Source organism: Gossypium raimondii, chromosome 12 (genome assembly GCF_025698545.1).
Source record: "Gossypium raimondii isolate GPD5lz chromosome 12, ASM2569854v1, whole genome shotgun sequence".
Classification (NCBI taxonomy): Eukaryota; Viridiplantae; Streptophyta; class Magnoliopsida; order Malvales; family Malvaceae; genus Gossypium; species Gossypium raimondii.
In genome coordinates, this window is record NC_068576.1 from 6,419,416 (window position 1) to 6,433,124 (window position 13,709).

Sequence of the window (13,709 nt, forward strand, 5' to 3'; positions counted from 1 at the left end):
TTTGAACACACCATTCAAAAACACTCATTAACTTACATTCATTTAAGCTTATGTGAATCAAATTTACTATCACTTATGATCTCATCTGTCATGTTCTATCTAAATGATTGAAAGCACGTTAATCTCCACCCTAGTTAAACTTATGATGGCAAACCACTTGACTAATTCTTTTTAAATTGATAAAGATGTAACACGTGACACTTCAAGATTAGAGCTAAGGCTAGAAAGCCTTTAGCTCTAACTAGAAAGGACTTATTTATTCTTTTTCTCTCTCTTCTCCTTGAACCTCTTAATCCAATCTCAATACCAGCTTTGCTCGAACACCTTTTACGATGACTCTCCATCATCTACCAAATAAGGTGAAGCATCCAATTCCACCATTATCTCTGCCTTTCTAGATCCAAGCATCAATAAAGTTCTATTAAGAGCTTAAGTTAGCAAGCACTAAAGGTTAACTTTTCTTTGCAATTTTCTTACTATTTTCATTCTAGAGTCCAAATTCTTTCTGGCAAAAAAAGCTTAAAAAGGAATTAAAGGTGCTATCTTGCCTTATAACCACAGATATTTCATTCTCATTTGCTTGGCAAAGAAAGCCAAAGGAGAGGAAGTAGGCAAGGAAGACTGAACTATAAATACGTGTCATTTTCTCTATCTTTCTCTAAATTTTCAAAGTTTTAAAAACTAGTTCATCCCTTCTTAGTATTTTAGCCTTCTTTTGTGCTTACAACTAGGTTTAATCACACTCCTTGCTAAACAAGCTTGGAGACACTCTTTCTTGAGAAAGTTGTCTCACAAAAGAAACATTGGTAAGGAAGTTCTGCACAAACAGAATTTCATGTATACAAAAGACATAAATCAAGTGCATCTTGGACATGAAAGGATATACTGTTTGGAAGGGATCCATGTTCAAGGGGAACAGACCACCGACTCTAGGGTGGCAAACATCTATATTTCAGGAGGGCAGATTGATTTTCAAGGAGCATAATGAGGTTCTAAGAATAAAAAAAAAGGAGCATAATGATATCAATAGCAATCAAAGTTTGGTCCCTACAAGGAACCTTATGACAGTACAAAGGGGCAAAATCTGGAAGGGATCGAACCAACAGAAACAAGTCATGACATGATGAAGGATAAGGTGTTCTGTATGGCGGGAATGATAAGAGCTTTTCGGCAGTACCACTTATCAGGGAAGTACACCGTCAAAAACCGCTTTTCACCTACTTACAAATGGGGAGATTATGATTGCCTTTCAAGATTATCCTCTTTCTTCTAATGATCTTCCTTGTACATGAGATAGGGAAACGGATATAGACTGTCAACTTGCACACTTCCTCGTGTCATGAAGAGCAAGAGTCAGCAAACCACCTTCTCTTTTCTGCAATCTCGCACGAGTAGCATGGTTTGGATCTAATATCAGCTTGTGAGTATTAGAACTACCCTAACAGAACGTGAGTATGATCCACCATAATTGGACAACTGAAAAGGAGTATAACATACCAGAGCAAATTGCGAGTCTATTATGGTGCATTTGACTTCAAAGTTTGAGAAACAGAAGGTTAACCCTATGGCAACTATTTATCAAGCAAAAGAGTTAGCATGTCAGTGGAGCAAGGCATTTAACGAGGAAACACATGCCCATGATACAAACAACCTGGTAGGAAAGAAGGCTCACCCGAACTTCACAATGCATTTTAACCATCATCAAGTTTACATGCCACGGCAGAAAGGAGAAATAAAAAGGGATATGGTTCGGCGTTCAATTTCAAAGATAAGAGAAATGCTAGTTTGAGCTCTTACTCTCTTTTTGAACACTAATCACATAACACTTGCAAAACTTTACCCACTACTCTAGGTTCTCTATTAGCAAAAAGGCTGAACGCCATTTATCTGCCATGCAAGCCAGCTGATAAATTGTTACAAATGGTTTTGCAGGGAGACAAGGGGAGAACGCATTGGAAGTATGATCTTATCTTGTCGAGCATTAGCAAATTATGCAGCAATGTGATCTTCCAACAAAACACCAGCGATGACACCAGCAACTGGACGGAGTCAAGAAATAGGCAAGACAAGCAGCTCAAGGAACCATAATCATGTAGTGTCTGTTATCTGTTTTTTTCCCTTTTTTCAGTTCTAGGCAGTTTTTTGGATGCTTGTTCCGCTCTCAGAAGAAAAAGAAAAAAGAGTACATGCTAAACCAGAAAGCAACATGATCCAATCCGAATAAAACAGGTGCTATAAAAGATCAGTTCATATGAGACTAACAACTAACATCATGTTTCTGTTTTCAGTTTCACCATAGATAAATTTAATAAGATTTGTACAACAATACTAGACTGCTCTGCGAAAGAGGGAAAAAGGCAAAAGAGAGCAAAAAATGGAATAATTGACACGCCTTCACAACCAGTTTATTTTGCTTTATTGACATTATCACAATAAACAGATATCTGTTAATACAGTTGTTCCTTCTTTTACCAATCTATACCCAATTCTCTTGAAAGGAAGAGTTTGTCAATGTACAAAATGACAGAACTGGATGCTGCAACATAGTGTTGCATTTGAATCCTCGCCGATGCCTCTGCAAGAAAAGGAAGTAGAGAATTAATATCAATGCATGTCAATACTTTCAAACAAAAGCTCACGTTCATTTTTCTGATTTTTCACCTCTCTCAGGTGAAGAAATCACTGAGAGACCATTTCCCTTATGAGATGAAGACATTCATGACATGAAAGTTTAAGGCTATGCAATAGTTCAACTGATACAAATTCAAACTATGATTTTCCAAACATGAACAAAGACACATCTTCATCCAATCCTGAAGAATTCATGTTGATGCAAATCAACCCCTAAGCTAAAGGCTGAACTGTATCCTTGTACAAATCTGTTATGAAATTGTTAAACATATCCCTGGAGAATGCAGACAGGTTTTGTATGTCTATGCTAGACAGGTTTCGCTTTGTGCCACCAAACCACGTTCCAATGGATGCACCATTTTCAACCATGAGCTAATCGAAACAGAAGTAAATATTTGCAACAAGTTCATTACTTAAGAGTTATTTGATAACTAAAGCAAAATCATACATCCACTTACCATCTTCATTTAGTTTCTTCATTAGCTGTGCCTTTGTAGGGAGGGCATACATCCCAGCAGCTACAGCTTTCCTGATTGCCCAGCCGTGGTGGGGTGCAAATACCTGTGCATAGGCCTTGGAAGCTGGATCTTTTAAGGAATCCCCCCTGTCAAGGAAATATTTGATGAGTTCTAAAATTTAGGACTATAAATGAACCAAGCATGAACGAACAGACTTCTATTCATGTCAGTTTATTTATATCTAAGCTTGTTCAAGTTCAATTGGTATTCATTAAGAATTTCAAAATTATATTCATGTTTACTTGATTATATATGTTCATCTTCACGCTTTTAAGTTTAACAAACGTGTTCATGAACAATGTTAATGAGTAATAAACAAAGAGACAACAAATAAACATATCTTATCTGTTAGATATAAAATAATCAAATATAATATTAATAATTACATTATAAATAAAATAAGCACAAAAACAATAATATTATTAATTATTAATAATCAAACAATAAACTAGTTTTAAATAATTTATTAAACAAGCTTTAAGCAAACATAAATGAGCTTGTTCATGAATATAAATGAACTGAACAAGCTTTATTTGTTTTCGGTTGTTTAATAAACAAGCCTCAAAATTCCCTTCATGTTTGTTTATTTAGCTTGATAAACAAACATAAACAAAGAGAAACTGAATTGTTTATGAACCATTCATCGAACACTCTAATCATTTACATCCCTACTAAAATCTCATTCAACAACTTCAACTTCAAATTTAATCACAGTCTGTTTATATCTGCAAGTCTTGACCATCACTTGCTTGTTTTGTACCTCCAAATATCCCTATACAGCTAACCATAGAGGTCACTACATAACAATGTTAATGTGGCAAACTAGCATTAAAAGGTGCATAATTAACCATAAACATAAAGGTCACTGCAGAACAATGCTAATATACCAGGCAAATTAGCATTCAAAGGAGCATCAGCTACTATTGTCTGAACTTAACAATAGAACTTTGCTTGATCATTCCGCTTAGAATTCTTAAGAAACACAAAGTGGCTCCAAAGATCTAGTAAAACTTCTCTCAAAAGAGAAAAAGTTTCTAGAAAAATTATGTATAAAGCCTGCAGCAAATGATAGAAGCTCTGACAGAAGATTATAGAAAAGGCATATGCTTCTATTCCATGTAACATGGTTTATAGTAAAGACTTAACTAAAAAATGGTTTATTGGGAGCTCGTTGAAAACAATGATAATCAACTAAGCCAGTCCTAATTAATTAGATGCAATAATATTACAGAACACAGAAGAGACATGTGACCTGGTTCACTTGGCACACCCTAATGACAATGTTCTTTGAAAATAGTACTCACTACTCAGCACTCCAAACTTGCCAGAAATGTAGCACAATATATAGGTTGCGTGACCTATAACAAAGAAAATCTGGAGCAGCTAGCCAAGATATGTAAATTCATGACAAGCCACAGAGCTAATCCCCAAAAAAGTGGCAAGATTCTTAGGTTTACTTCACTTATGGGATGTCCTAGTGTCACACCCTAAAAATGGTGCATGCCATGGTAATATTACCATAGAACGATGCTCTATAATGTAGAGCTAAATTCCAAAGTAGTGTAAAGCCTTCTTGATAGACAGAAAACTGATATCTACCACTATCCAAAGAATAATCTACAACCCATGTTATACAAAATGAGAGCTTGAGAGTCACTTGTACAAAAAAAAATTAGAGCATTAATAACACAAGAAAAAGAATTGAATTAAAAAGGCTATATTAGACCCCAAGTTAAACTCTTAGCTACCAATGTTCTAGATTCCTCCATCTATATATCTGAAAGAAAAGGTGAAGACAAAGGGATGACCAACTATTGCTCAAGGTCATTATTGTGGATAGTAAGGTCATTAGCAGCACAATTGAGTTATAACAAATTGGAAACAGCTTAACAATTTAGTTTCAATTGAGTATGCGTATTGAGGTTCTTAGTTCTTACTCTGTAGCCAGAATTTGTTCAAAGAGTACCCTGACCATGTCAAGCCCACGTTTCACTCTCAAAAGGTTTCTTGTATGGCTCCCAGCTTTCCTCACACAATTCCCTTCTATATCCCTATCAAGCATTACTTTTAGCGTTGCAATAGACTTTGACGCCTCTGCAAGATCACCAACCTGTTACACCAAAACCAATGATTATAGATAGGAGTTCAATTTGTTTAAATTTAATGAATCAAACGTTTTAGATTGAAGGAATCACCGAAAATTCGCACCTTTGCAACGTAATCCATTTCCGCGAACTTGAAGGCGATGCCTAAACAACCAAAGAGAGGAGAAACGAAAGAACATGCGCGTGAAAAAGGGGCCACCTCCATATCCGCCGTTTGCGAGTTTACCGTAGCGGCAAGTTCCTTGAAGGCATCGGCCATTTTTCTCAGTATCTTTTCGTTCTCCGAATTCGCCATAGCTGATCTGTGTATGTGGTTCTAGAAGTTAAATACTTTGTCCGCGGGTATGGTCAATTTGGAGAAGGAAGGTTCTTTGCTGCGCTTGGACGCAGGGAATACAGCGGAAAGGGTACGAGAATGCTTAGGGGTTTGTTTGGCGGTATATTCTGCTCTAGATTTAGGACTGTTCGACGCTTGGTTTTGGAGTTTGTACAGCTCAGCTTCTTTCAGCGTGTAGCTTGGTCCTCTCCACGTGATCTCCCTTAATCCGCGTGCGTCTATGCTTTTTAGCCTTTAAGTACATGAATGTTATTGTTGCCTACTTCATAGGGTGTAGATCCAACATGTGGAATGTTTAGCTTACCGTCTGGTCAATCTATATATCTGATTAATTTGGGTGAATTTCGAATCAATATTTTAAGTTTATTTTAGGTTAACTTTTTTTTTGAGTTGCATATTTTAGATTTGACTCTTATAATTAATAAAGTTCATATTTTGAGTTAGATAATTATTGGTATATAATATAATTTAAATTATTTAAAATATTACATTATTTTTTTACGAAAGGCTTTGCAGGCATTGGGAAATTAAACCTCATAAATAATTTAATTATTTTATCTTTATTTCAATCACACTGATACTCAAAGTTGACCTGCTCGTATCAATACACATGTCACTACTCTCGTGTTTTAACATATATCAATTGAGTTATTTCAAATTCTTATAGCATTGCCAAGCAATCTTTCTCAAAATAAATGGATAAATTTAATCACTCTTTTGAAAATAAAAATCTATCTCTATAATACTAAAATTGAGAAAATAAAAAAATCAATTATAATGTTAATTATTTCTATTAATAGACTACAAGAAACAATTTAATTCCTATTACAATTTAGCCTGAAATTAAGCAAATAAATCCTCTATTGCTTTCATATTTTCTTTGTTCTTTATTATCTTCATATCTTTTTATTTTATAACACGTTATCAAGACAATCTTGCTCAAAGTGATGTCCCTTTTATTAACGATTAAATTTATCCTTCATGATTTTCAATATCTTTGACAACAAGATGCAAAGTTTTTATAAGAAGTTTCTTTTATTTAATGTTTCATATCGATTACTATTTTTCATTTTTCTTTCATTATACATTATCATTGTTTTAATTAACTTATTTTAATTTTTTTCTTAAGGATGGTGAAAGATTTGATACCGTTATTTATATGAAATCGAGAAGTAAGATTCACTCTTAAAGTTTACTTTTGATATTTGCTTGGGGATGATCTATTTTCATCATCACAAAGGATGTTTATAATCACTACTTCTCATCCATGGTAATGTAAGTCAATCTAATAAACTTCTTTTGAAATTTAATTTGATTTCTATTAAAAGTTAAATTTATATAATTCACTATCCATATCTCTATAAATTTATAAAACCCTTTACGCATTTAGTTATTGAGATTTTTATGTGGAGATAAATATTTTTTCATTTTAATAGAATTGATTGGTTTAATTTTGATTTTGATTAAGATATATGATTATTGCGGAATATAAGTAAAAATACTTACTTGTCATAAACTTTGAGATATTCACCCATCTGTGATAATTTTATATCATTGTAAAATTTGAGCTGAAATTATATCATAAGAGGTGGTGGTTAGAAAATGTTTATGCTTAAACTTTTATAGTGTAAAGTTATTTTAATTTGACATTATAATATTTTGTATTTTGTTGTGGTATGATATATAATATATATTATTTAACCACAATGATTTATTAGTGACAAGAATTTATTATTTGTTATGTTTTATACCTATTCATTGTATTTTATATGAATAAATAAATAAATTAAGCATTCATTAAGGTTATACAATAAAATGATTATATGCTCCTAAAGAGTGATATTGCATCAAACTGTAAAAAACTCTTTAAGAGCTTATATTTTAGCTCCTTGTGATGCAAAATTTTATAAAATATAATATTATTTTTAGACCAAGAAGATATATGTTGAATAAAACATTCATGTGTTTTACATTAAAACCATATATATAAATAACTTACGATACTCATGTATTTGTATTATATATATTTCCCAAGGAATACATTACACTATATGATTGAAATATCTAATGTGCTCTTACAGTAGCAATATTGTGAAAATGACTTTAACAATATTTTCGAACGATCTCATACATTCTAGTGGCTAAGCAAAATAATAAGTTACCAAATGAAAAGCTATGAAATTCTTCCCACTAGTTTTGCTTCATTCCTTGAAGTGAATGTAGCAATACATTACAATTATGAAAAATAAAAATATAAAGATCATGATTGTTGTTGTAATTGAGGATGTGATTGGAGACTAATCATGACAATATGAATAGATAAATTTTGATTTGAAATCCAGCATGTTTTGCGATGGTGATTATGAAATAAAGAATCAATAGAGGTGTTTAGAAGTCTATCCTACTAAATTTATTGCATTCCCTGAAGTGAATGCAAATATAAAGAAAATAAAAGATATAATCATGGACAACTAAAAGTGAGAACATAGTAATAAATAAGGGATAATAAGAGTTCTCAAGATAACTCTTTAGAGGGTAAAGATAACTTATGTTATCGATGTGATATGAAAGGTTATTGGCCACATATGTGGCATATACCGAAATATTTTGTTTCATTAATATTTTTGAGGAATGATATGATAATGTAGTAATAAATTCTATCATTATAGATAGAAAGTATTTATCTTATTTGGTACTAAAACAAACAAATACTATTCCAATATTTTAAAATACAAAACCAATGAAAGCTCTAGAAGAGCTAATATATTAATATCTTGTGATGGTTAATCCATTGGTTTTAAAATATATTTATAATGTATCTTATATTGAAATTGTGAATGGGGAAAAATATTATATTTCATATGAATCACTCTGCTATAAATATCTATTTTGAAAAGATGAAAAGAGAGGATTGGGTTATTAATTTATATTATAATCTTTGTGGTATTCTTTTGTCATCATTCCCATTAAGGGTTGAAAGAAAATATTTGACTCTAAAAGATCTATTTATAAGTAATAAAATATGATAATTCTATCTAAAACTCGTTTTGGTTGGATGTGCCTAAAGTTGCAAAATTTTTTTAGATATTTGAAGATTTTGACATATTCCTTGAATCGAATATTACATATAATTGTTTGGAAATTATATTTATTTTGTTGACTTAGTGACATTATAATATTCACATTGATTTAAAAATTTTCAATAGTGAATGTCACAATAGCACTTATATGTGGATATAAAGTAAAAGGAATGATAGTAAAATTATTAATTTGTTACAATTTAGTACAATTAAAACACATGTTAAAGTAAACTAGAAGTTTACTGATATAAAAGCATTTACTACTTGGTATGACTAGTTAGACCATCCTGGATCATATATGACGCGAAAATTAATTGAGAATTCATATGGGCATCTATTAAAGAACTAGAAGATTCTTTAATTTAAAGAATTCTCATTTGTTGCTTATTCTCAATAAAAATTGGTTCTTAGAAACTCACTAGCTAAAGTTAAGATTTAATGTCTTGCATTTCTGAAATGAATATGGGCCCATTCATCCACCATGTGGATGGTTTTGATATTATATGATTTTGGTAGATGCATCTTCAAAATAATCACATAGGTGTTATCGATTTGAAACCTGTCGTTTGTAAGATTACTTGTTTAAATAATTAATTTCAGATCATGCAATTAAGACAATTCATCTTGCTAATGCTAATGGGTTTATATCTCAATCTTTTATTGATTGAGTTTGAAAAACGTTTGTAAAAGTTTGCGTATAATGATTTAGAGAAATTATTGATTGAACACCTCGATTAATGTCTAAACCATTACTTAAGAGAACTAAACTTCTTATTTCAACATAAGTTATGTTGATTTATGTATTGTAAATAAATTATAAATACTCCCCATTACAATTGATTTTTAATTAAGAGCTAAATATTTCTCATATTTAAATTTTTGTATGTGCGTATGTGTTCCAATTACTCCACCACAACACACAAAAATTAGTGAATCCTCAAAGAAAGTTGGGAATATATTAATTACAAGTTTCTTTATATTATTAGATGTTTTGAATGCATTGGAGATTCAATTATGACATGATTTGTGATTACAATTTTGATTCGACAGTTTTCCCGACATTCGGGGGAGAGAAAAATAACTTGTAATGAGTTAGGGGGAGAGTAATTTGAACTAGAAGTTCAATAAGGATAACTCATTACAAGTTAACTGTTAGATGTATTTACAAGCTTAATGAGAATAACCAAGTGTTATATGCTATCTAAAATTTTAATTTGAATCAAAGTCCCAGTAGGACAATCAGTTAGAATAAATAATAGATTGATCAGTTCCAAAGATGAAAATTCTTCTAGATGGTCATATGGTGGAGGCGGGTGCTCCAGAAGAGAACTAAGACATAACTAATAAGTAAAATTCCAGAAAAGATTTAAGTACCTGAAACTGAATTTTAAAATAATGAAAATAAAAGATCTCGATAAGTTATGTCAATTTGAAAAAATGTGGAACCGAATAATAAAAGTTGTCGACAATGATTTTGCATGCATTATTATTATTATTGAAATAATGAAATAAAAGTAGGATCTTGAATAAATCTATTGAGAAATATAGATATAGAATAAATTAATCAAAATAGAAAGACGCAACTCAAGTATAATTAAATTTGTGGAGTTTTTGGACCAGTAGTCCAAATATCTAAAGGAATAAAGCCAGGAAGGATGCAATTGAAGTAGTTTTGCAAAAGCAGAATAAAAATATGAAGTTTTCCGCTAAGTTCTGACATTGATTATGAAAAGATATAATATTCTTTTGTGGTGGATGCAATAACTTTTAGATGTATTATTATATTGACAATTCATAAAAGATTTAACTTGCGTCTAATGGTTATTATTACAACAATTTATGAATCACTATATATTAAAGTTTATATTAAAATCCTTGAAGGATTTAGGATGCTAGAAGCATATTGAAATTCTCGAGAAATTGTTCATTTATATGAATTGAAATAATTTGAACATATGTGGTAAAATTGACTTAGTGAATAGTAGTTGAAGGAGGATTATAAAATGATCCAAAATACCTATTTGTGTTTTTATAAAAGAACCATGATTAAAATTTGTTATGATTATTGTTGAATCTCTTGAAGATATCAAAATATATTTGCCCCAAATTTCTCTCACTCATGACTTTTAAAAGAATTGTAATATAAATGCTTATCAAATATATTCAAATAGTCATTTGAAAAACTAGTATTCAGAATTGAATATGTAGAATATGAGAAAATATGTGATGTTTTCATGAGGGGAGTAAATACGCGTTGCACCATTTTCCCCTTAACCGAGGTTTTGTCCTATTGGGTTTTCCTGGTAAGATTTTTAATGAGGCAGTATATTATGCGTATTATAGATCGTGTACTCTTTTTTCTTCATCAGGTTTTTATCCCACATGGTTTTTCTTAATAATGTTTTAACGAGGTACACTATCTATCAATGGACATCCAATGGGGAGTATTATGAATATCTTATTAAGTGGATGTCCATTATGCTCAAGATAAAGTTTTGGTATACTTTAAATTTTAATAGTTATTAGAATTAGGTCTCTACTTTTTTTTTATACTTCTTATGCTTATAAATAGAGACTTTGATGAAGCATTGTAACCATCCATTTTGATCAATAAAGTACATCATCTATTGCTTTCATATTTTCTTTATACTTTATTATCTCCATCTCTTTATTTTATAACATTTTACTCTCTTTTTTCATTTTGGAAACATTTATTAGTTTTGAATATTAATATTATTTAATTTTTATTTTAAAATTCAACCAATTGAGGATATACACATGTAAATATTTTTCACTATTATATTTTTTTGGTTCTTTCCACCACATCACTTTTTACAAACGTAACAATAAATGTCATATTCAATTATTCTTATTTGTTCACTTTTAAATAATATATCAACTAAGTTACTCTATTTAATTTGAAATAGACTAAATAGACAATCACATAATGGTTTTTTAATGGGAATAATTAATGTTATTATCAATTGTTCTTTTTGCTAATTTTTAATAGTATAAGACTAGATTGGTTAATTTATTTTGATAGAGATTAAATTACTCCTAATTCTATAATACAATAACTTTTTGAGTATTTATTCATTTTTTTGTATTACTTGTTATTACTTGGAATACCAACTATAAATTTACCTTGAATCGCTTGAAAGAATTTAACAAGTTGACTTTCAACATTTGGAGACCCTAAATGTCACACTCGATTTTTATTAAGGACCCGAATTTAAAGAAGAGACGGGAACAAATTGAATAAAAATAGAAGTTGGTGGCTCTATTGGAAAATTTTGGAAAATTTGTGACTGTTGGGCAATTAGTTGAGTTTCAAATGTGGTTTGGTTAAGATGGAATCGATTGTTTCCATAATGATAGACACAATGATTGCCTATGGATGGCTATTTGAGCTACGGAGGCTGTGCAAGAGGAGTTACAAATTTGGGTGAGAAGGGATATTCCTATTAAAGGAATTATTCTTAATTCTGTTTGCAAATCTCTTCTCCTCTGCGTCGTCTTCTTTGGTTGTTTTGAAGAAGAGGAAAATTTGGGAGAGCTTTGCATGGAGCAGTAGTCATAAGATTTGAAGTTTGGAAGTAGAGAATTTTAAAAACTAGTAAACTTTCTTGTCTTTCTATACTCGTGGAATTAAAGGATGAATAAGAGTAAGGATTTCCTAATAAGTTTCTATGTCACACTCGGTTTTCCCTGGGCCTCGAATTTAAAGAAGAGTCGGGGAGTTGATTGTATAGAAATAGAAATTTATAGGATCTATTGACATATTTAGAAACTTAAGTGGTTGGTTAAGAATAGTTGAATTTCAATTCTGGTTTAGTTAGATTGGAACCAGTTGGTTCCATAGTGGGACACAAAATGAATAAGGATGAATGGTTGAGGTGGTCGGTGAAGATCGTGCCAAATGGGTATTTATATACGTGTGTATAAACACATAAATTTCTCAATTCTATTTTCAAATTTTTCTCTCCAAAGCATTATCTTTTTCAGTTGCTCTGAAGAAGAAGATGATGTAGCCGAAGGAAGCTCTGCATGCCACAACAATCATGTGAATTGAGGAATTGGTAAGCTTTCTTACTTTTCTGTACTCATGGATTAAAGGAAAAAGTAGAGTAAGAACTCCTAAAAGTTTCTATATAATTATGGATTCTAGGTTTTTAAGGTTAAAACACCTTTAGTTTAACCGATAAATGGTTGTCATGCTTAGCTGCCAGAACAAAAGAGGCTCTGATGTTTGGACAAGCTAAGCTGATGAGGATAAAGGAATTCAGGTGAGATTCTGTAACCTATTTTTGGGTGTTTTATGGTGTTGTGTTTCTAGATCGCGATACTTTCTTGTTTGTTACGCATTGTGTTTAGAAACTTGATTGTGGATGGAAAATGAAATGTGTATGATATGAGTGCATAGATTAGTAGAAGCATGCGAATATTATAAAATTGATTGATGTTTGTTTGGTTGTTATGTCATAATATTCAAATAATTGGCGTACTGTGTTCGTGGGTATGTAGTACCCTAGTGTATGTGTGAAATGCATGTATTGTGTGTTATTTAAGTCGGGGCATGGAGGGGAAATTATTGACGGGTTAGACAAAGTTAGGATTTGGGAAGTGAAGTTTTCATTTACCATTATATGAGATTACTGAGTGTAACTTGTGATGTGCGAAGCTCCGGGCCTTGCGAAGGAACATTATGGTGTTTGAGCATCAAGGTTAGAAATGGCGAAATAGAGGAATGAGGGGATGGATAGGAAAATGAAATTTTTGTTAGATTCAGCAATCCGATGGTGCTGGGTGCAAACCTTGTTTGACGAAGCTCTGAACCTTGAAGAAGGGACACTGTACTGTTCGAGCATCAAGGTTAATATGAAACAGAATGATATTAACTAGCTCACTAGAGCAATACCCTGACAACGATTATTAGGTTTCATAGAGCAATACTGCAACGGTGGTTAGCAGGCTCTATGGGGAGACACCGCGACGATGGTAAGGTCCTTCTATGCAGTATCCGAAAGGTTTAAGGTGT

The 13,709-nt window shown here is 31.6% G+C and overlaps 1 protein-coding gene across 1 annotated transcript; it reads right to left on the reverse strand.

Moving 5' to 3' along the window:
* Window positions 1–2,252: 2,252 nt before the first annotated feature.
* On the reverse strand, window positions 2,253–5,764 carry LOC105763046 (accelerated cell death 11). The gene is made up of 4 exons (XM_012581081.2): window positions 5,358–5,764; window positions 5,087–5,259; window positions 3,090–3,235; window positions 2,253–2,575 (listed from the first exon to the last, which is right to left on the reverse strand). The coding sequence occupies exons 1-4, from the start codon at window positions 5,547–5,549 to the stop codon at window positions 2,469–2,471; spliced, it is 618 nt and encodes a 205-aa protein (XP_012436535.1). The 5' UTR covers window positions 5,550–5,764; the 3' UTR covers window positions 2,253–2,468.
* Between the last annotated feature and the right edge of the window lie 7,945 nt (window positions 5,765–13,709).